The sequence below is a fragment of the Oryx dammah genome, unplaced genomic scaffold (assembly GCF_014754425.2).
Source record: "Oryx dammah isolate SB20612 unplaced genomic scaffold, SCBI_Odam_1.1 HiC_scaffold_29, whole genome shotgun sequence".
Classification (NCBI taxonomy): domain Eukaryota; kingdom Metazoa; phylum Chordata; class Mammalia; order Artiodactyla; family Bovidae; genus Oryx; species Oryx dammah.
The window spans coordinates 47,198,526-47,221,156 of record NW_024070213.1 but is presented as its reverse complement, the minus strand read 5'-3'; the positions used below and the strand labels follow the sequence as shown (position 1 = coordinate 47,221,156).

Sequence of the window (22,631 nt, the reverse complement as noted above, 5' to 3'; positions counted from 1 at the left end):
TTAAACTCTCTATTCACTGTGCTACATGTCAGCACAAACCAAATGGATCTTCGTCCTGGTTCGGCCTCACCAAGTCAGTGTGGACAGTAAATGCTAGCTTTTCTTTGGATCAGAGTTGTGAAACCAAGCAAAAATGAACAATCATGACCTTTCAGAATCTCTCCAGAGTGACTCTTCTGCCCCTTTCGTTTTTTTCTTTCTCATTTAGAAATATCACAATTATTAAAGGTAAAACGTTTGGAGGGAACATGTGCTAGTTTACATGAGAAACCAGTCCATTTGGGGGACTAACTGTCACAAAGGACCATGCATGGTCTCTGCATTCACACACAGACCAATGGGAGAATTTGTTTCAACGTGTTGGTTATAAACTTTGTCTCATGTCCTGGAGTTGTCCGTGCATGGCTATAAAAACAAAGATGGCTAGCCTGAGAAATGAGTGTGCTACTGTACTGGAATATCTGGTGTTTGAATGTTCCGATGTTTTCGGGGAGAGGGGACAGCTTACAGGAAAGTGGGACAATGTAAGCCATGTCACCACTGTTTATGGGGCCACCTGGGTGTGACGCTTCCACCCCACTACCATTCGAGCAGCAAAGTTCCCACACAGCTCAGGGCAGGTCTGACTTCAAGGGGCATTCCAAACACTTAGGGAGGTTGACAGAGACACAGGTTCAAGGCCTGAGGAGCAGAAGTTCTGACCCCTCTGGCCTTAAATGAAGTGACTTATGCCCATGGCTATGTCCTACACTTTGGGGAACCTTGTCTAGCCAGTCACCACTTCGTTGTGTATTTTGGGCTGTGTTTTATTGCTAAGTGAGAATTGGGTGAGATAGTTTGATTTCTTCTTCTGGTCTTATTTCCAGAGTGGGAGAGTGACGACTGCCTCATGTATTTCCTATCTTCTTAATCTCCTAAAACACATGGCTCCATGGTGTTACACCTGCCTGAGAAGTTCTCTGCATTCTTTTATTCAGATTGCATCTCCAGGCCAAGGATGCTTTGATTCTCACCTCCCTCTCTCCCTTCCCTGTGAGCAGTAAGGGGAAGATGTGTCTCAAGTTGCAAGTGAAAGTGAAAGTCGCTCAGTGGTGTTCAACTCTTTGCAACCTCATGGACTGCAGTCCATGAAATCCTCCAGGCCAGAACACTGGAGTGGGTAGCCTTTCCCTTCTCCAGGGGATCTTCCTAACCCAGGGATTGAACCCAGGTCTCCCACATTGCAGGCAGATTCTTTACCAGCTGAGCTATCAGGGAAGCCCCTCAAGTTGCTAAGTGGGATGTAAGGGGACAGTGTGGCTACGTTCTAGAAAGCACCCTCAGTGCTTTCTAGAACCAGGAGGCTGGTTCTGGCGCCAACAATGTTTCTAGCACCAGGTGCTTGGTGATCAGGACACCCTCCCCCCACAGCCTCCTCCCCAGAGGAGTCTGATGCAGGAGAAAGAGCATTGGGAAGAGAGTCAGGGCTACATTTTCCAACTCTGCAGTTAACTTTTTTAGTCAAATAAGTGTGGCTTATACAAAGTTAAAGCTAATTTCTTTACTACAAGAATTCCAAGAGCCTTTGATATAGGTACTATTGAGCTCAGAAAACAAACCCAAAACAGTATCTCCTAAGCACGTTTGATCAGTGAACCCTTTTGTAACCGAGTAACCTACCAAGGCCTTGCTGCTCAGTCTGAAGCACTGAGCTAGAAGTTACTGTCATCGCACTTTCTGATCCTGTGTCATCTGTCTGCTCATTGGCTCTGGCTTCTTGTGTGTCCTTGAGGGGAAACAGCATTCCTGGTGGGAATTCAGAGAGGTTGAACAGTGGTGTAACACAGAATGGGTGGAGGGGCCTTGACTAGTTGACGACCTCTTCTCCCTCTGGGAACTAGTAGTGATTCCTAAAAGAACCCGGGGTCTGCTCTTGGCTGTCCAATTTAGGATAGCATGCTGGGTAGGAGTGGCCTTGCAAAGCTTCCCCGCTGTTTCTGTTGTGTTCTGAAAGGCTCAGTGTGTCACATGGTCTGAATTCATTCTGTGGTCCACAAGATCCACTGGTGGCCGGTGTGATGGGGCCTGGGCCTGCCTGGTCTGCAGGCCCATCTCTTGAGCTTGGATGGAACTAACAAGGGCAGGCGCTAAGTTCCCTTGGCTGGGCTTTTCTCCTTTTGTTTGTAGAACACTGTCAAAAGGTTATATTGCCTCCTACATTGCTGAGGTCTGACTTCAACATCTGCATTTGATGGAAATGGGGGCAAGGCTCAGAGGGGGCCCTCCCCAAAGGCAAGCAAAACACTAACAAGCAATGTCGGACCAGTCACACTGATGTCTCACTGGGTTAACTGAGGCAGGGGAGCAAGCATCTGGGCAGGAAGGTGGACGTGACACCCATCTTTAAGGCCCATTTTGAGGAATCTGGAGGCTCTCAAATGCCCAACGCTTCGCTGGATGATGCTGGAACGCCATGGCAAAGGGAAATGGGTACACATGAACTCAATTCCTGGATCAAAGGCATTTGGAAAGGATATTCTCAGGCCCTCCATTCTGTTCCCAGCAGGAACCAAGGCTGAGATGGAGGGTGGGGCAGGAGAGGCCTGACCATGGTTAGTCAGAAAACAGGCTGGCGAAAGATTTCCTCAGGTTGCGGATGGTCTCGGCCTTAGCCTCATCCTCACTGGGGGTCCCGCGCTGGGAGGTGTCAGATGTGCTGAGGCTGTTAGTCAGGGACTGGGATTTGCTGAAACAGAAAGGCAAAGGAAGTTGGGGGTGACATGGCTGGATTCCGCAGGAAATGAATCCTGGGGCCTGCCTGGGAGCCAGCTAGATGAACCCCATCACTGCAAGGATACTGAGCCCAGCAGCCAGGCATCCCCACACTTGTACCACACACACAATTAACCCACCAGGTGGCTCCTGGGACCCTCCTTTTTTAGGTGCAGAAATTGGAGCTCATAGCAAGGAACAAGGGAGCATCCAAGGCTCAAATTCTTCCCACAAAAACAGGTTGCTGAGACGCAGGCACAGCTGGAGAGCAGCTTGTCCCCTCTCCTGCCTCAGTGCACAAACCTGCTCGGCAAACTGTAAGGTGCGGTATCAACAGGTTAGGCTTGTTCCTCCTATACTTTCCAGCACCAGTTGGGGGATCAGAGGGTCTGTGTTCCAGACCATTTCTGCCATCTGTTCCTCCAGCCGTGGGCAAAAAAGTCACTGAGCAGGGCCTCTTTTCCCTCATCTGTGAGACAGAGGGTTGGTCCAGTCCACCCTCAGGCCTCTTGCAGCTCTGACACCATGGGCTTCAACTCCAACTCTGCCTGAAGCTCTTATGGCCAATTCCAATGCGCTTTGGAATTCTCACAGTGCCTACTATCTGAAAGGCAGTGCTTGACTCTCTGTGCCAGCCTAATGCCAGGCGACAGGGACTCCAAACATGAATGAGATTCAGGCCCTGCCCTCAAGGGGCTCACAGTCTAGTGGGGGTGAAAGGCCTAGGAAGAGATCCACACAGGGTCTTGTCATCACAGTGAATAACTGAAGTCTTCTTCAGAGCAGGGCTATCTTTTACCTCTTGCTCTTTCCACCCCAGGTGTTATTCAAGACTAGTTCAGAGTAGGTGTTTGGTAAGTACCTGCTGACCTGAATTGAACCAAATAATACTTTAGAGCATCAGCCAGGAGATTCAAGTGTTGTTAGCTAGATTGCTGGGCTTCCCTGATGGCTCAGACGGTAAAGAATCTGCCTGCAATGCAGGAGACTCAAGTTTACTCCCTGGTCAGGAAGATCCATTGGAGGAAGGCATGGCAACCCACTCCAGTATTCTTGCCTGGAGAATTCCATGGACAGAGGAACCTGGGGGGCTACAGTTCATGGGGTCTCAAAGAGTCAGACATGACTGAATTACTAACACACACACACAGCTAGGTTACTACAAGATTAGTGGTCAAACTTGGCTTAAGTTCCAGAGCCTTTGTCTGTCCTGTGATTAGCTAGGCTGCATCTTTTCACATGTGAGAGGCAGCCAAAGATATACACGCATGGAGCCAGCAGCATTCTGAGCACCAACTGTGCAAACACTCATTTTAATTCTTATAATAACCGTGTGGGGTGAATACTATTGTCCCCATTTGCATGTGAAGAAGTTTAGGCACAGAGAGGTTAACTAACTTTTTTCTGAGGTCAGGCAGCGTTTAAGTGGCAGACTTCTAACTGAACCCAAAGGTGGTCTGACTCTAGAGTCTGTGCTGTCAACCTCTATGCCTACTGCTGGAGGACCACTTGCTAATATTACTAAGCTAAAAATGCATTTATCCTTTGATCCAACAATACCATTTCAGGTATTTTCTATACAGTTGATCCTGCACATATAAGAGAAAGCTTGTTTTTAAGGCTATTCACTGCTGCCTTCTTTGTAAGAGAAAACCAAATTTCCATTTACAGTGGATTAGTTAAATAAATTGTAGTATAATTACACAGTAGAATAATTATACAGCTGTGAAAAGGAGAAAATGTCAATGAACTGAGTGGAAGAGCTCCAGAATGTGTTGCTAAATGTAAAAGCAAGGAGCGAATGGTGTGGATAGTCAACACTGCTCATTGTGTAAATAAGTGGGAGGAGGAAACCAGAACATATATTTCTGTATATGCATAATGGAATACTGGAGGAACACACTAGAACTAACAAAAGTGGTTACATCTGGGGAGCAGGGGGCAGGAAAGCATTGGATGAGAATGAGGTGGAGTAAGGGTTTTCAATAAAAACATCAATATTTTTTAGATCTTTGAACCAGGTGAATATATTACCTCTTCTGAAAACTTATGGTTAACTTGTTTGGAGTTGAAGGAAAGGAAAAACCTTCCAAAGAAAATACATTTGGGATCTCTCTCTCTGACCTCAAACCAAGAGATGGGCTTGAGAGGAAACAAGAGAGAGAACAGACATGTGCCCTGGGATGTAACCTTCCCTCCCATCCCAGTCATCTAGCCTTTCACAGGGTGACTTTGCAGGTCCTTGTATCAAGAGTCTATTTCCAGGACTTCTCTGGTGTCCAGTGGTTAAGAATCTGTCCTGCAATGCAGGAGACATGGGTTTGATCCCTGGTCAGGGAACTAAGATCCCACATGCCGAGGAGCAACTTAAGTTTATGCGCCACAACTACTGAGCCTGCATGATACAACAAAGATCCCGCATGCTGCAACTAAGACTGGACACAGCCCGATAAATAAATAAGGTTTTAAAAACGAGTCTATTTTCCCACCTTTTTAATCTGGGCTTGACCATGTGACTTGTTTTTATCAAAAGCCTATAATGGGATGAAATGACATTGTGCAGCTTCTAAGGCTAGACCTTGAGAGGCCATGAAGCTTCTACTTTTGCCCTTTTGGAATGTAATTCTACCACATAAGGAAGCTGGATCCAGCCTTCTGGAGGATGAAGCCCCAGGAGAGAGAGAGGCTCAGCTGACAGGTGACATCAACATCCAGATGTGTGCAGGAAGCCCTCTTGGACTGTTCAGCCACAGGTAAGCTGCCGGATAACTACAGCCCTATGAGCAATCCCAGGAGAGGAAGGTTGCTAGATTTAGTAAGCAAGCACACATGACACCCAGTTAAGTTTGAAATTCAGATTAAAAAAATACTTTTTGAATATAAGTCTAACCCGTGCAATATTTGGCTTCCCTGGTGGCTCAGACAGTAAAGAATCCGCCTGCAGTGCGGGAGATCTGGTTTGATCCCTGGGTTGGGAAGATCGCCTGGAGGAGGGCATGGCAACCCACTCCAGTATTCTTGCCTGAAGAATCCCATGAACAGAGGAGCCTGGAGGGCTATAGTCCATGGGTTAGCAAAGAGTCAGACATGACTGAGCAACTCAGTATATGCAATATTTGAGTGCATATACTCCAAATTATTCATTGTCTGAAATCCAAATCTAACTGGGCATCCTGCATTTTATCTGGCAACCCTCCAGGAGAGACCATCGGGAGATCCTCCCAGCTAAACCAAACTCAAAACAAGTGACTAAATGAAAAAAACTATAAACAAAGAAAATGGTTGCTTTCTTAAGCCACTAAGTTTTAGGGTGGTTTGTTATGCAGCAAGGAGTAACTGATGCAGGTACACATGGAGGATCACAGTGGGGCCTAACCTATGCTCGGGCCTTGCTAGGTCCTGCCTGTCCCCCAGGTTCCATTCTCTAGGCCTCCTTTTGCCCATTTAAAGTTGAGGTGAGGCCTTGGTGGGTCTTGCTCTGAGTCCCTGACCCTGAGCCGGCCCAGCTCCGCCCACACCCCAAGTCCACTCTCAGCCCTTCCCGGGTCCCAAAGCACTTACTTGAGATGGGGATGGGGTGATGCTGGCTTCTTGGCCTCTTCGCCCTGTTGGGAGGCGCTGCGGCCCTGCACAGGGGGCCGGGGCTGCGAGGTAAGGGGTGCGCTTGACTTGGGGGCCTGGTTTGGAGAGCTGCCTCCAGATGCACGGGAGAGCTGGGGAGACCCTGGCGATCTCTGCTGTGGCGATCCAGACTGAGGGCTCAGGGGTTGCTGGCCTTGTGGGGAGAGCCTCTGCTGGGAGGGGCTCCCAGATCTTGGGGGCTGAGGAGACTGAGCTGGGCGAGGGCCCCCTACAGGGAGAAAAAAATGATTCCATTCAAATTCTTTTAGGACAAATAAGGCTGTGCACAAGTGTCACTTTGAGGATGTTCATCACAGGGGTCTTCCTACCAGTGAAAAACTGAAAATGATACAAACGTGCAACTGTAGGGGAGCTGACTGGGACATGAAGATACATTCATGTAACGGAATGTGCTATGTCATCAAGTATGATGTGGCAGAACAATATTAAATAACATGGGATGTTGTTGATAATATATGCTAAATATTAATATATATTGCTAGACAGAAAGCAGCTTATAAAACAGTATTTGTGGGTTAATTACATTTTCGCATGTATAAAAATACATGCCTGAGGCAAAGGAAGGAGTCCTTGCTCTGTCCAAGGGAGCAGGCTATGTATGCCAAGTCACATCAGTTGTGTCTGACTCTGAGATCCCATGGACTGTAGCCCGCCAGGGTCCTCTGTCCATGGGATTCTCCAGGCAAGAATACTGGAGTGGGCTGCCATGCCCTCCTCCAGGGGATCTGACTCAGGGATGGAAGCCACATCTCTTCAGTTCAGTTCAGTTCAAGTTCATTCACTCAGTCGTGTCCTACTCTTTGCAACCCCATGAATCGCAGCACGCCAGGCCTCCCTGTCCATCACCAACTCCCGGAGTTCACTCAGACTCACGTCCATCGAGTCAGTGATGCCATCCAGCCATCTCATCCTCTGTCGTCCCCTTCTCCTCCTGCCCCAAATCCCTCCCAGCATGAGTCTTATCCAATGAGTCAACTCTTCGCATGAGGTGGCCAAAGTGCTGGAGTTTCAGCTTCAGCATCATTCCTTCCAAAGAAATCCCAGGGCTGATCTCCTTCAGAATGGACTGGTTGGATCTCCTTGCAGTCCAAGGGACTCTCAAGAGTCTTCTCCAACACCACAGTTCAAAAGCATCAATTCTTCGGTGCTCAGCTTTCTTCACAGTCCAACTCTCACATCCATACATGACTACTGGAAAAACCATAGCCTTGACTAGACGGACCTTTGTTGGCAAAGTAATGTCTCTGCTTTTCAATATGGTATCTAGGTTGGTCATAACTTTTCTTCCAAGGAGTAAGCGTCTTTTAATTTCATGGCTGCAATCGCCATCTGCAGTGATTTTGGAGCCCCCCAAAATAAAATCTGACACTGTTCCCCCTGTTTCCCCATCTATTTCCCATGAAGTGATGGGACCAGATGCCATGATCTTAGTTTTCTGAATGTTGAGCTTTAAGCCAACTTTTTCACTCTCCTCTTTCACTTTCATCAAAAGGCTCTTTAGTTCCTCTTCACTTTCTGCCATAATGGTGGTGTCATCTGCATATCTGAGGTTATTGATATTTCTCCTGGCAATCTTGATTCCAGCTTGTGCTTCTTCCAGCCAAGCATTTATGATGCACTCTGCATATAAGTTAAATAAGCAGGGTGACAATATACAGCCTTGACATACTCCTTTTCCTATTTGGAACCAGTCTGTTGTTCCATGTCCAGTTCTAACTGTTGCTTCCTGAGTACTTCTCCTTTGGAAGGTGGGCTTGTTATCACTAGCGCCATCTGGGAAGCCGCTGTCACTAAGGGAGCAGCTATTACTAAGTCAGTGGCATTTGCTACATTGTGGCCCACTGTTTGTAGAGCTTCTACTCTGTCACAGGAGCTGGAAATCTGGATTTTATGTAAAAGCTTCTCATTTTCAAATGTTGGTTTGCTTTTTTGTTTTGTTAAACTTACCATAGGTCCAAAAAAACATGTTTTCTACTTTTATCTTAAATCTCCCCTTTCCCCAATACTCTGCCCCTGAAGGCTGATTAATATCTTAGAAAATCTGGACTCTTATTCATTTATTAACTATTCATTTAGTCCCTATTATACAGATGAGATTCATCAAGAGACTAGTAATTTTTTTTTTTTTTTTTTACTTTACAATACTGTATTGGTTTTGCTATACATCAACATGAATCTGCCACGGGTGTACATAAGTTCCCAACCCTGAACCCCCCTCCCACCACCCTCCCCGTACCATCCCTCTGGGTTATCCCAGTGCACCAGCCCCAAGCATCCTGTATCCTGCATTGAACCTAGACTGGCAATTCGCTTCTTATATGATATTATACATGTTTCAATGCCATTCTCCCAAATCATCCTGCCCTCTTCCTCTCCCACAGAGTCAAAGAGTCTGTTCTGTACATCTGCGTCTCTTTTGCTGTCTCACATACAGGGTTATTGTTACCATCTTTCTAAATTCCATATATATGTGTTAGTATACTGTATTGGTGTTTTTCTTTCTGGCTTACTTCACTCTGTATAATCGGCTCCAGTTTCATCCACCTCATTAGAAATGATTCAAATGTATTCTTTTTAATGGCTGAGTAATACTCCATTGTGTATATGTACCACAGCTTTCTTATCCATTCATCTGCTGATGGACAGCTAGGTTGTTTCCATGTCCTGGCTATTATAAACAGTGCTGCGATGAACATTGGGGTACACGTGTCTCTTTCAATTCTAGTTTCCTCGGTGTGTATGCCCAGCAGTGGAATTGCTGGGTCATAAGGCAGTTCTATTTCCAGTTTTTTAAGGAATCTCCACACTGTTCTCCATCGTGGCTGTACTAGTTTGCATTCCCACCAACAGTGTAAAAGGGTTCCCTTTTCTCCACACCCTCTCCAGCATTTATTGCTTGTAGACTTTTGGATCGCAGCCGTTCTGACTGGTGTGAAATGGTACCTCACTGTGGTCTTGATTTGCATTTCTCTGATGTTGAGGACCTTTTCATGTGTTTGTTAGCCATCTGTATGTCTTCTTTGGAGAAATGTCTATTTAGTTCTTTGGCCCATTTTTTGATTGGGTCATTTATTTTTCTGGAATTGAGCTGCAGGAGTTGCTTGTATATTTTTGAGATTAGTTGTTTGTCAGTTGCTTCATTTGCTATTATTTTCTCCCATTCTGAAGGCTGTCTTTTCACCTTGCTTATAGCTTCCTTTGTTGTGCAGAAGCTTTTAATTTTAATTAGGTCCCATTTGTTTATTTTTGCTTTTATTTCCAATATTCTGGGAGGTGGGTCATAGACGATCCTGCTGTGATTTATGTCGGAGAGTGTTTTTCCTATGTTCTCCTCTAGGAGTTTTATAGTTTCTGGTCTTACGTTTAGATCTTTAATCCATTTTGAGTTTATTTTTGTGTATGGTGTTAGAAAATGTTCTAGTTTCATTCTTTTACAAGTGGTTGACCAGTTTTCCCAGCACCACTTGTTAAAGAGATTGTCTTTAATCCATTGTATATTCTTGCCTCCTTTGTCAAAGATAAGGTGTCCATAGGTGTGTGGGTTTATCTCTGGGTTTTCTATTTTGTTCCATTGATCTATATTTCTGTCTTTGTGCCAGTACCATACTGTCTTGATGACTGTGGCTTTGTAGTAGAGCCTGAAGTCAAGCAGGTTGATTCCTCCAATTCCATTCTTCTTTCTCAAGACTGCTTTGGCTATTCGAGGTTTTTTGTATTTCCATACAAATTGTGAAATTATTTGTTTTAGCTCTGTGAAAAATACCGCTGGTAGCTTGATAGGGATTGTATTGAATCTGTAGATTGCTTTGGGTAGTATAATCATTTTCACTATATTGATTCTTCCAATCCATGAACATGGTATATTTCTCCATCTATTAGTGTCCTCTTTGATTTCTTTCACCAGTATTTTATAGTTTTCTATATATAGGTCTTTAGTTTCTTTAGGTAGATATATTCCTAAGTATTTTATTCTTTTCATTGCAATGGTGAATGGAATTGTTTCCTTAATTTCTTTTTCTACTTTCTCATTATTAGTGTATAGGAATGCAAGGGATTTCTGTGTGTTGATTTTATATCCTGCAACTTTACTATATTCATTGATTAGCTCTAGTAATTTTCTGGTGGAGTCTTTAGGGTTTTCTATGTAGAGGATCATGTCATCTGCAAACAGTGAGAGTTTTACTTCTTCTTTTCCAATTTGGATTCCTTTTATTTCTTTTTCTGCTCTGATAGCTGTGGCCAAAACTTCCAGAACTATGTTGAATAGTAGTGGTGAAAGTGGGCACCCTTATCTTTTTCCTGACTTTAGGGGAAATGCTTTCAATTTTTCACCATTGAGGATAATGTTTGCTGCGGGTTTGTCATATATAGCTTTTATTATGTTGAGGTAGACCAACCTAGATAGCATATTGAAAAGCAGAGACATTACTTTGCCGACTAAGGTTCGTCTAATCAAGGCTCTGGTTTTTCCAGTAGTCATGTATGGATGTGAGAATTGGACTGTGAAGAAGGCTGAATGCCGAAGAATTGATGCTTTTGAACTGTGGTGTTGGAGAAGACTCTGGAGAGTCCCTTGGACTGCAAGGAGATCCAACCAGTCCATTCTGAAGGAGATCAGCCCTGGGATTTCGTTGGAAGGAATGATGCTAAAGCTGAAACTCCAGTACTTTGGCCACCTCATGCAAAGAGTTGACTCATTGGAAAAGACTCTGATGCTGGGAGGGATTTGGGGCAGGAGGAGAAGGGGATGACAGAGGATGAGATGCCTGGATGGCGTCACTGACTTGATAGACGTGAATCTGAGTGAACTCCGGGAGTTGGTGATGGACAGGGAGGGCTGGTGTGCTGTGATTCATGGGGTTGCAAAGAGCTGGACACGACTGAGAGACTGAACTTAACTGAATGTTCCTTCTATTCCTGCTTTAGAATGGATATTGAATTTTGTCAAAGGCTTTCTCTGCATCTATTGAGATAATCATATGGCTTTTATTTTTCAATTTGTTAATGTGGTGAATTACATTGATTGATTTGCAGATATTGAAGAATCCTTGCATTCCTGAGATAAAGCCCACTTGGTCATGGTGTATGACTTTTTAAATGTGTTGTTGGATTCTGATTGCTAGAATCTTGTTAAGGATTTTTGCATCTATGTTCATCAGTCATATTGGCCTATGGTTTTCTTTTTTTTTTGTGGCATCTTTGTCAGGTTTTGGTATTAGGGTGATGGTGGCCTCATAGAATGAGTTTGGAAGTTTACCTTCCTCTGCAATTTTCTGGAAGAGTTTGAGTAGGATCAGTGTTAGCTCTTCTCTAAATTTTTGGTAAAATTCAGCTGTGAAGCCGTCTGGACCTGGGCTTTTGTTTGCTGGAAGATTTCTGATTACACTTTCAATTTCTGTGCTTGTGATGGGTCTGTTAAGATTTTCTATTTCTTCCTGGTTCAGTTTTGGAAAGTTGTACTTTTCTAAGAATTTGTCCATTTCTTCCATGTTGTCCATTTTATTGGCATATAATTGCTGATAGTAGTCTCTTATGGGAGAAGGCAATGGCAACCCACTCCAGTACTCTTGCCTGAGAATCCCATGGATGGAGGAGCCTGGTAGGTTGCAGTCCATGATGGGGTCGCTAAGAGTCAGACACAACTGAGCAACTTCACTTCCACTTTTCACTTTCATGCACTGGAGAAGGAAATGGCAACCCACTCCAGCGTTCTTTCCTGGAGAATCCCAGGGACGGGGGAGCCTGGTGGGCTGCTGTCTATGGGGTTGCACAGAGTCGGACACGACCGAAGCGACTTAGCAGCAGGAGCAGTCTCTTATGATCCTTTGCATTTCTGTGTTGTCTGTTGGGATCTCTCCATTTTCATTTCTAATTTTATTGATTTGATTTTTCTCCCTTTGTTTCTTGATGAGTCTGGCTAATGGTTTGTCAGTTTATTTATCCTTTCAAAGAAACAGCTTTTGGCTTTGTTTATTTTTGCTATGGTCTCTTTTGTTTCTTTTGCATTTATTTCTGCCCTAATTTTTAAGATTTCTTTCCTTCTACTAACCCTGGGGTTATCTATTTCTTCCTTTTCTAGTTGCTTTAGGTGTAGAATTAGGTTATTTATTTGACTTTTTTCTTATTTCTTGAGGTATGCCTGTAATGCTATGAACTTTCCCCTTAGCACTGCTTTTATAGTGTCCCACAGGTTTTGGGTTGTTGTGTTTTCATTTTCATTCATTTCTATGCATAATTTGATTTCTTTTTTGATTTCTTCTGAGATTTGTTGGTTATTCAGAAGCTTGTTGTTCAGCCTCCATATGTTGGAATTTTTAATAGTTTTTCTCTTGTAATTGAGATCTAATCTTACTGCATTATAGTCAGAAAAGATGCTTGGAATGATTTCAATTTTTTTGAATTTATCAAGGCTAGATTTATGGCCCAGGATGTGATCTATTCTGGAGAAGGTTCCGTGAGCACTTGAGAAAAAGGTGAAATTCATTCTTTTGGGGTAAAATGTCCTGTAGATATCAATTAGGTCTAACTGGTCTATTGTATTATTTAAAGTTTGTGTTTCTTTGTTAATTTTCTGTTTAGTTGATCTATCCATAGATGTGAGTGGGGTATTAAAGTCTGCCACTATTACTGTGTTATTGTTAATTTCCCCTTTCATACTTGTTAGCATTTGTCTTACATATTGCGGTGCTCCTATGTTGGGTGCATATATATTTATAATTGTTATATCTTCTTCTTGGATTGATCCTTTGATCATTATGTAGTGTCCTTCTTTGTCTCTTTTCACAGCCTTAGTTTTAAAGTTTATTTTATCTGATATGAGTATTGCTACTCCTGCTTTCTTTTGGTCTCTAGAGACTAGTAATTTTCTTTCAGCTTCTTGGCAAAGCAAAATAAAATAATAATACTTTTTGTTTGAGCACATAGAAAAAAATTAACTTATATGCAGATAGTATTTGCTTAGTATTTGCTTTAGCACAGGATTAGTGCTAAAAGATGATGAGGTTCCTTAAAAGAGAACTTCACTTTCACTGAGTTGAAAATGAGTAGTGAGTTCAAAAAACAAGTTAATAATGTGATCTTGTTAATTTGGGAACTCAGTGAAAGCATTGTGTTTTAATTAGCCCTGTTATTTTTACTCTAAATGTTAATTCAATGAGCATTTTCTTTAATTATCCTAATTGGTTTTTAGTTGATTGTTTTTCAACTCACTAAAAGTATGTTTAGCCTCCTGTCCCTTAAAATAATATCTCTTTATTTATTGAGCGTCTCTCTACTCTGAGCCGGAGAGGAAGCAAGAATACAGTAGCTCTCTGTTTTAGAAGTGCTCTGTGCAAATGTGGCTGAAAAAGTCAGTCCTGGGGCAGAGTGGGAAAGGAGAAGGTAGGGCAGAGACACAGCCAGAGTCTGGCAGGGTGATGAATCAGTCGTTTTTGAACATTCTATAATCAAAGGATTGTCACCTGGCAGGAGGGCAGTGGGCCACAGTAGTTATAAGTATTCTTAATGATGACAATCATTAAGGACAACATGTATATTATTATTGTTGTGTTGGTGGTTGTTGTTTTTGTTTAGTCACTAAGTTGTGGTCAACTCTTTGTGACCCTCATGGACTGCAGCCCACCAGGCTCCTCTGTCCATGGGATTTTCCCAGGCAAGAGTACTGGAGTGGGTTGCCATTGCCTTCTCCAGGGGATCTTCCCAACCCAGGGATCGAATTCATGTTTCCTGTATTGACAGTTGGATTCTTTACCACTGAGTCAGCAGGGAAGCTTAGTAAGACACAAATTATTAATAGTGAGTTTTTAAAAATATAAGAGTTTATTCTGGCAGTGTCTCTTTATATCAGCATAACTGCTTTCCTTACAGAAAAATCCATAAGAATAAAGTTCTTGGCATCCTTGCTGGCCTCAAAGGTTTTGATAATCCCTTTTGTCTCCTTCTGAGGTCCCTATCCTGTTTCTCCATCTACTTGACATCTCTTTGGACCCAGATTTTCTTTTTCTTGGCACACTGTGTGGCATGTGGGATCTTAGTTCCACTGCACTCCCTGAGGTGGAGTGCAATCCTCTGGATTGCCAAGGAAGTCTCTAAGAGTGAGTTTTTAACAGATAAAGTCCCTGATGGCTCAGACAGTAAAGAATCTGCCTGCAATGCAAGAGACCTGGGTTTGACCCTTGAGTTAGGGAAGATCCCCTGGAGGAGGGAATGGCAACCCCTTCCAGTATTCTTGCCTGGAGAATTCCATGGACAGAGGAGCCTGGTGGGTTATAGTCCATGGGGTCCCAAAGAGTCAGACATGACTGAGTGATGGTTATCAGCAGTAAATTACTAACACCTACTAAGCACTACCTCCACAATGGGACACCTTGCTAGTTATAACTGCTTCTCTTGCATTATCTCACAGACAGCTCCCCCTTACTAAACAGGCAGATGTCATTTCCTCCTTCATCATTGTGGAAACTGAGCCTCTGAGAAGTGAGGTAACTTGCCTAAGTCTACCAGAGGGAGACATTGTAAGTAGATTCAAACGTGTTCATCTGCCTGAAGAGAACCCAGTGTTCACTGGTACACAGTTGTGTAAGTCCTGCAATTTCCCTTTTCTTAAACGCTTTCTGCTTTTCCAGGAAGAGAAGCACAGACGAGAAAGATGAATGGGTTGTTTTATGTAAGACCTGTGGAAGAGGAAGCCCTTTGCTGCCCAAGGCTGATTTTCCCAAGAAGCAATGAATCTATTACTTTGATAAAGGTGCCTGGGGAGGTCCCAGTGTGATAGTAGTGCTTTCTTTCCGATGGGTCTTAAAGCAGGTCCTTAAAAGACCACCGCGAAAATGCCTGGCCTGGCATCTTGGGGTGAAGCTGTCCTGAGGCCCTAAGCTGGCACTAGAGCCATGAGGGTGCCTGGAAGGTTCTGACATCGAGAGAGGACACAGGTGACTTTCGCCCCAGGCCTGAGCGTGAGAACACGCGAGCAGCTGGCAGCCCAAGAGAAGGGGTTAGTTACTGCCACAATCTCCTTTCATCTTGTCATCAACAGTTCATCCATTCTCTGATAAATGGTGGCATTTACTTAGTAATACTGGGATATTTTTGAGGAATGATTCGAATTGACAAGGTTCTATGTAATGTTCCATTTTTCTTTCTCACTCTTGCTGGTTGGCTCATAAATATATAATCAGGCACTGCTAGCAGCTAGGAAGCAGGCACTTTCTAGAAGATCTGAAAGATCAGACTTGTAAACATGCCATTTTCTTGTGCTTCCTTGCACAAAGCCTCAACATCTACCTCTGTAAAAAGGAAATACCCGTTTTCATTGCTGACATGTTAGGAAGCTGAAAATGAGACCATAAATGGGAAAGTCCCTAGCACAGCGCCTGACACATATTAGGTACTTAATACATTTACTTTCTGTCTTTCTTCCCTCCTTTCCTGACTTTAAGGGAGTGACAACCCCATGGTCTCGTTCATTCTGCACACAGAGCAGGGAATAAGTCTGGTGATTAAGTATTAACATGGAGTTTTTCAGAGTGCCTTTCTGGAAGTCACATGCGGATCCCTCAGGGCATTTCAGCATCCTTGCTGGATGGCTTCTCTTGGTGGGTGGCTCGTCATGGGTCCTACCTTGTGTGGGTGGCCGTGGCTGGGGTTGTCCAAGTAGAGGACCCAGTTGGGCTTGCCCAGGGGATTTTGCTGGTTTAGTCTGAGGAGCCTAAAGCAGAAGAGAAAAGAAGACTGTTGTGGCCACTACAGCCATTCACTTCCTGGGTGGGAGGGCAGGATTTGTGAACATCTGTTTGTTATTGAGGTGCTCAGTTGCTCAGTTGTGTAATGGACTGTAGCCCGCCAGGCTCCTCTGTCTATGGGATTCTCCAGGCAGGAATACTGGAGTGGGTTGCCGTTTCCTTCTCCATCGTTATGAGGTAAAACTTACATAATGTGCACAGCACAAATAGTTTCTACACATGGAGACACCTGTGTAATCACCAAGCAGGTCAAGACAGAACATTTCCAGTGGAGAAGGCTGCCCCGTGCCCTCTCCAAGCCAGTGGCCTTCTTGAGAACAAGCATCTTTCTGACATCTGTTATCACAGATTTGTTTTGAGGGGGAAAAGGGGGATCAGGTTTTGAGACTTGCTTTTCCAGAAAGCTGGAGATCTAGCAAATTCTTTGGAGAATCATCTGGTTAACCCCCATGGTGAGGATCAGGGAAGACAGGAGCTCTGTGTTAGCGTGAAGAGGTTGGAAGATGAGGAAATGGAAGACACAAGAGTCCCTGTTGACCAGTGCCCTGGGAGCACACAAAGGGCATGTGTGTACATGTGGGCATGAGTGTGCATGCACGCAGGTGCACACACACACACACTACTCACCACTCAGGCCTGGGATGGAGGGCACAGACGGGATAACTGGCTGTCTATGATGATAATCTCTGCCTGTGGACACTCAAAGCCCAGTTGAGACCATGTTTTTCTCTCCAGGGTGGCAGAGAGAGGAAGGGCCCCTCAAAGCCTCCCAAATGTCCCTGTCAGGAGCAGGGGTACAAACTCTCCCCCAAGCCCAGCCCTACCCACACCCCAATTTTTTCTCCCCAAGTTGGTTCCTCCCTGGATGCATCTCCTCTGGATCAGGGCACCCCCTCCCAGGCGGCCAAGCATCTCTCATGACTGTACACTCTCTTACCCAAGGCCTCAGGGGCGAGGGTACCATGCCCCCCGGCATCAGGAGTTGGCTCATTTTGGAGATGACAAGGTCGGCCATCAGCTGCTTGTCCTCTTCCACGTGCTCTCCAATCAGGGGCATTGAGCTATCCATCACCTGCGGGCGAGAAAGGAGTCCTGAAGGAGCTTCATGCCAGGGGAGCCTGGCAACTGAGCAGCACATCCCAGGAGGGTGGGCTCAGACCTCAGGACAGAAGTGAACACTAGATGGCAGTGTTCTCCATGCAAATCCCCAGCCCAGCGCCTCAGCTGGAAATGACCCCCGTGGAGACAGCCAATTTCCCGCAGTTCAGTCTAAATCAACTCCCTGGACTCAGTTCAATTTAGTCTGCATTTGCTGGGCCTCAGACATGCGACCAAGGGCAGGGAGCCTTTGCCGACCTTTTCTGCTCTTTTCTTTGAGGAGCCGGTCTCTGCCCCCTCCTTTCCCACCTTGGCCCCTACCAAGGATTGGGGCCAGCTTCTTGAACTTTGGCCCAAGGTCAAGGTTTTCCACAAAGCCGGAAGCAGTGAAGGAAGGGGCTCAATTATGATCAAAAAATGACACGGGTTGGAGTCAACTCAAGGTTCGGAGAGAAGAGGGAAGAGGCGAGGCCTGTTCTCCGGGACTCTAGCAGAATAAACTGCAGAGAAATTTCTTCCACAGGGAGAAGGCTGCTTCTCAAAGGAGGCACACTTGTAATGCAAGGGGCCCTGAGAGATCAGGGGCTTCCCAGGTGGTGCTGCTGGTAAAGAACCTGTCTGCCAATGCAGGGGATGTAAGAGATGCGAGTTCGATCCTTGGGTGGGGAAGATCTCCTGGAGGAGGGCATGGCAACCCACTCCAGTATTCTTGCCTGGAGAATCCCATGGACAGAGGAGCCTGGTGGGTTACAGTCACAAAGAGTCAGACACGACAAGTGACTTGGCATGCATGCATGCTGAGTGATCACATTTGTGCATCCACCCTTTTGGCAGATGGAGAAACCAAGGCCCAGAGATGGGAAGGGGCTTGCTCAAAGCCATGTAGGCCAATGATCCAGGTGGTTCCGTAGGCATGGACAGAGGTAGAAGGTCTTGGGTGGGTTGGTGGAGGGTGGGGCCTTGGTGGGCTCTCTGTCTCCTCCCCAGCTATAGGAACTCAGCCTGTTTCCCCAGCTCACCGCCATCTAATTCTGTCTGGTTTCCCCTTTTTCCAAGCTCTGGACTCACCAGGTTCTGTCTCCCATCCAGGTCCTTGGGCAGGTCATTGACTCTGCCTACTCTCTACCTGGCTAGCCCTTCTCATCTGTCAAGAACATCTAGCTGGTCCTTCCTCTGCGAAGCCTTCTTGGCACTCCTGCCATCCTTGCTTTGGTTGTCTCACCATCTCCTCTTTATGTGTGTCTCCCCAACCAGATTGTGAGCCCCTGGCTTGGGGATGGGCTCTGTGTCCAGACAGGTGTGCCCTTGATAAGTACCTGCTGAATGGAAGGACAAGTCCTGCTTATATTGATAAGGATACTGGTAAGTGCTGTATGGCCTTACTAGGTGCCAGGTGCTGTTCGAAGCACTGGGTGGAGATCTCACATAAATCTCAGAGTATCTCTTTGAGATAGGTACCATTACTGTTCTTATCCTGATGGGAAAGCTGAGGGTCAAAGAAGAAGCAAGTTCCAGGACAGTGAGCACTCCTTCTATATCTGAACAGTCGTCAAACAGCTCTGAGTAAGAACTGGGAACCGGAGACCTGGCTTCCAGGCTCTGGTTCTCCTAGGGACTCGTGGTATGATCTTGGCAGCTCACTTCTCATCTGTGGGCCTGTTGTTTTCCTCAACTATAACTTGAGGGGGCTGGGCAGCTGCGAAGACCCTTGCATCTGGGACTTTTAGGAGCCCATTAATCTAAAGCACCTACTATAGTTGTTGCTGTTTGGTTGCTAAGTCGTGTCCAACTGTTTGCGACTCCATGGACTGTAGCCTGCCGGGTTCCTCTGTCCGTGGGATTTGCCAAGCAAGAATATTGGAGTGGGTAGCCATTTCCTTCTGCAGGGGATCTTCCTGATCCAGGGATCATACGCGTGTCTCCTGCATTGCAGGTGGATTCTTTACCACTGAGCCACCAGGGAAGCCCTATTAAAGTTGGGAAGCTGAAAAGCAAACTCAAGGATGTGAACGCAGATTGTATTAGCAAATTGAGCTCCCTTTGGGTTGGGCCTGGGTCCTTGGCTTCCTGGATCCCATTGCCTGGCACACGGACAGTCAGTCTCTCAGTCAACATGGGCTGAGCTGAGTTATGACTGTGGCGTCTGAGTGTGCACAGCTCTGGCCTTTCTCTTCCTGACCCTGCCTGCCCACTCTTTTTTTGTTCTGGTTTCTGTTTCCTATGTTCCCTACAGTGGAAAACAGCCACCACAATGAACCTGAGGTCAGAGCATTTTGCAGTCCCCACAGTGGACACAGCTAAAGGAAGTGGACGCTCTGGTCTCCCCAGGGAAGCATGTTCCCAGTGAGCAATGTCATTCCCTGGAGAAGTCATGGAGGACAAGTCCAAGGGTCTTTCCCCTGAGTATTTCACTGTGAGGATCTTCACAAAACACATCCCACAAATTTTATGTTCTTACCACAGAGGTGGCTAAAGAAATCAGTATTTTTAGATCCTGTCTTTGTTTTTTAAAATACCTTTTATCTTCCTGGTAAAAAGTTCCCTATCTCCCTTGAACCCACTCTAAACCAAAAAGCAAGGGAAACAACTCTGTAATGTTTCTGAGAGAGAAAAAAAAAAGTCTGAAAAGCCATTCTTTCCCCCCCGAAACATTTTTGAGAAGTTGTTTTCTTGTTTTTCAAAAGTCCAAACCCACGATTTTTCTTTTCAAATGTGGAAGGTCTTTCATCCCTGACCCTCTGAATGTCTGGAGGCATGGAGCCTGGGCCCACGGGTACAAACTTTTGTTTCCTAAGAGTGAAAGTTGAGGAAACTCAGAGAGGCAGGAGTTCTCGGGGCAGAGATAATGCTAAAGTGAGAGAGAAGGAACTAAACTCACAGAAGGGAGGGCGAAGCAGCCCCAGAGTCCTTCATCTGCCCACTGCAGGCCCCTCTCTGAATGGAAGCTCCAGAGCAGAGTCCCTGCTACCCTGCTCACGGCTGTATCCCCATCTGGGGGGCTGGTCCCAGAGGAGGAGCTCAACCGTGAATGAATGAATGGGTGAATGAATCAGTGACCACGTGTGTGTCAAAGCTGAGTTCATGTCTGGTGGTCCCATGAGGAGATACAGAGGCAGGAGGGCCAGGGAGGGATTCAGGAGATGCAATGCCCTGGGCATGGATCTGAAGTGCCCAGGAGTCCTCAGGAAGGTGGGCACCTCATTCCTCCAGGGAGCAGCCTGGGTCTGACTCAGAAGCAAGTGTGCAGGATGGTGGTTCCGCTCCTGGCCCCTGTAGGAGCTGCTGCGGGAGATTTCAGGTATGGTGGCCACTGGACTTGAGGGGAGAGTTTTTTTTGACTGTGCCACAGGGATCAAACCCATATCCCCTGCATTGGAAGCATGGAGTCTTAACCACTGGACTGCAGGAACTCCTGAGAGTTGTTTTCTAGAGCAGGACTGAACTTGCTAATGTAGATGGTAACTCATCCTTGGAAGTTACCGGGCCTTCCTTGCGGCAAGAGTGGGCAGAGGGGCTGTGCCCACCCTGGACTCCCTCCCCTCCACCTCCGAGCTGGCCAGTCTAGGGGCCGGGGTGGGAGGAATGCCTTCCTGGCATGGCAGGAGGAGGCCAGCAGGCTCCCACCCCTCCGGTCACTGGTCCTGGCTCGCTGCGGGCCCTGGGAGTGGTGCAGGCACGCGGGGCTGGAGCACTAGCCGGCTCTCGCGGTCATCCCAGCCATGTGCTTCCCATTAACTGTCCACACCCAGGGGAGGGGGCAGCCGCAGGGCGCTCCCTCACGTGTTTTGGCCGTGTGTCAGCACCGCCCCCTCTGCTGTGGTGTGAGGAGAAGGCCACAGAAGGGAAGTACTGGAGGGACTGGTGGGGGTGGTGGGGGTGTGTGAGCATAGAGACGTGACGCTGGGGAGAGCACTCTGAGCCAGCGCAGCCTTTTCAGGGGAAGCCACGGAGAGCCATGGGCCCTGGCGGGGGCCGGCAAAGGGTTAGGAGGGGAGGGGGAGCTGTGAGGTCAGGAGAGACACAGGGGCGCCATGGCGTGGGAGGAGGACTGTGGGACTGGGGGAGGCCTGGGGAGGAAGTCATGGGGGTGGGCAGGGGAATGGGAGGCCCACAGGGACCCACAGGCGACAGCTCTGGAGGGCAGCAGGGGCTCGTTGGCCTGTGAGAGGCAGGAAGGTTGAGGGAGAGATGCTGGTACTCTGAGCCCTCTGAGCCTCTCTCATACATTTCCCTCCATTCTCACCCCGTTCCTAACCATCAGTGCCCCGCAGTGACTAGTGCACCATCCTCCCTGCTGGCCGGCACACTCCATACGTGTCTTGTTCAGGACTCTGTCTCCAGAACTGCCCCACACCAGGCCCATGGGAGCCCCTAATACATGTTTGTTGATTGAACAGATGATGGACTCTCTGCACGCTGACTGTGGAAGTGGATCCTCTTTACCCGCTTGGACACTAAGAAAATTTAACAGACTGGAGGGGACAGAATCTTGCCAACTCTTGGCCCAGTGCCCTTCCCCTACCGTTAGGGCCACAGGTATTGGAAGGTTGTCAAACCTCATGCCCAAAGTCATCAAAGTCCAGGTCAGGACCCCTGGGCACAAAGATGCAGCCAAGAGGGTGGATGGGGGTACGTGAGGGCAGTGGGTGAGAAGCCTCTGGGAGCCACTCACTGAGGCCTAGGCTGCTTGTGCCCCAGCCCTGACCTAAGACACAGCTGACCACACTGGAGGTCACACTTGGACTCCTTCCCTCTGGAATGCCTGCCCAGGGTCCTGGTTGCGGCCAGGGGGAACTCCTGCTCCATTGCTCACCTCTATGATGTAATCTCTGCCATCTTTGCTGTGGACAGCCTTGACAGCACAGATGTCCAGGCCACCAAACATCTCCGAGCAGCTGTCCACCCACAGCCTGTACCTGCAGGGATGGACAGACAGTGAGTATGTGGGACAGGGGGCAGGGGCGGGAAGCAGACAGCGAGAGATGCAGAGACAGGGGGAAGGAGAGACCCAGAGAGACACCCACAGAAAAAACAGGTCAGGAGACAGACAGTGACATACGTACAAACACATCCATTCAGAGACGGAGAGAGACAGGAAGACGTAAGAGACAGAGATGCAGGAGAGACAGAGAGGCAGAGAAACAGAGGCAGTGGGAGAGACAACGGGTAAAAAGAAAGGCAGAGATATAGAGGGACAGTGAGAGAGACACACAGAGGGAGAGAGGTTAGACAGGGAGCCAGGCAGGCAGGCGACAAGCAGGATGAGGGGGAGGAGTGAGGGGAGTTGGGGTGATCTCAGAGACCTGACCTCCTTCCCCTCCCCAGGACTTTGCTGGCCCCCCAGTACCGGGGAGCTTGTCCTGCCCCCAGCTGGAGCTGTCCTGGACCCCAGCTGCTCCT

The 22,631-nt window shown here is 46.8% G+C and overlaps 1 protein-coding gene across 1 annotated transcript; it reads right to left on the bottom strand.

Annotated features, from left to right (window-relative positions):
* Positions 1-1,482: 1,482 nt before the first annotated feature.
* LOC120858616 (synapsin-3-like) lies at positions 1,483-22,348 on the bottom strand. Its single transcript, XM_040234800.1, has 5 exons — positions 22,045-22,348; positions 17,071-17,205; positions 16,012-16,099; positions 6,313-6,601; positions 1,483-2,725 (listed from the first exon to the last, which is right to left on the bottom strand). The coding sequence occupies exons 1-5, from the start codon at positions 22,300-22,302 to the stop codon at positions 2,593-2,595; spliced, it is 903 nt and encodes a 300-aa protein (XP_040090734.1). The 5' UTR covers positions 22,303-22,348; the 3' UTR covers positions 1,483-2,592.
* Positions 22,349-22,631: the final 283 nt, after the last annotated feature.

What these genes read in the sequence shown, in the direction of transcription:
- LOC120858616 (XM_040234800.1), bottom strand. Translation starts at nt 22,302, where the DNA reads ATGTGTTTGTACGTATGTCACTGTCTGTCTCCTGACCTGTTTTTTCTG. An exon ending in GCCACGGCCACCCACACAAG is followed by an intron (nt 6,602 to 16,011) that starts GTAGGACCCATG and finishes TTCTCCCTGTAG; the next exon opens with GGGGCCCTCGCCCAGCTCAG. An exon ending in TCACCCCATCCCCATCTCAA is followed by an intron (nt 2,726 to 6,312) that starts GTAAGTGCTTTG and finishes TTTCTGTTTCAG; the next exon opens with CAAATCCCAGTCCCTGACTA.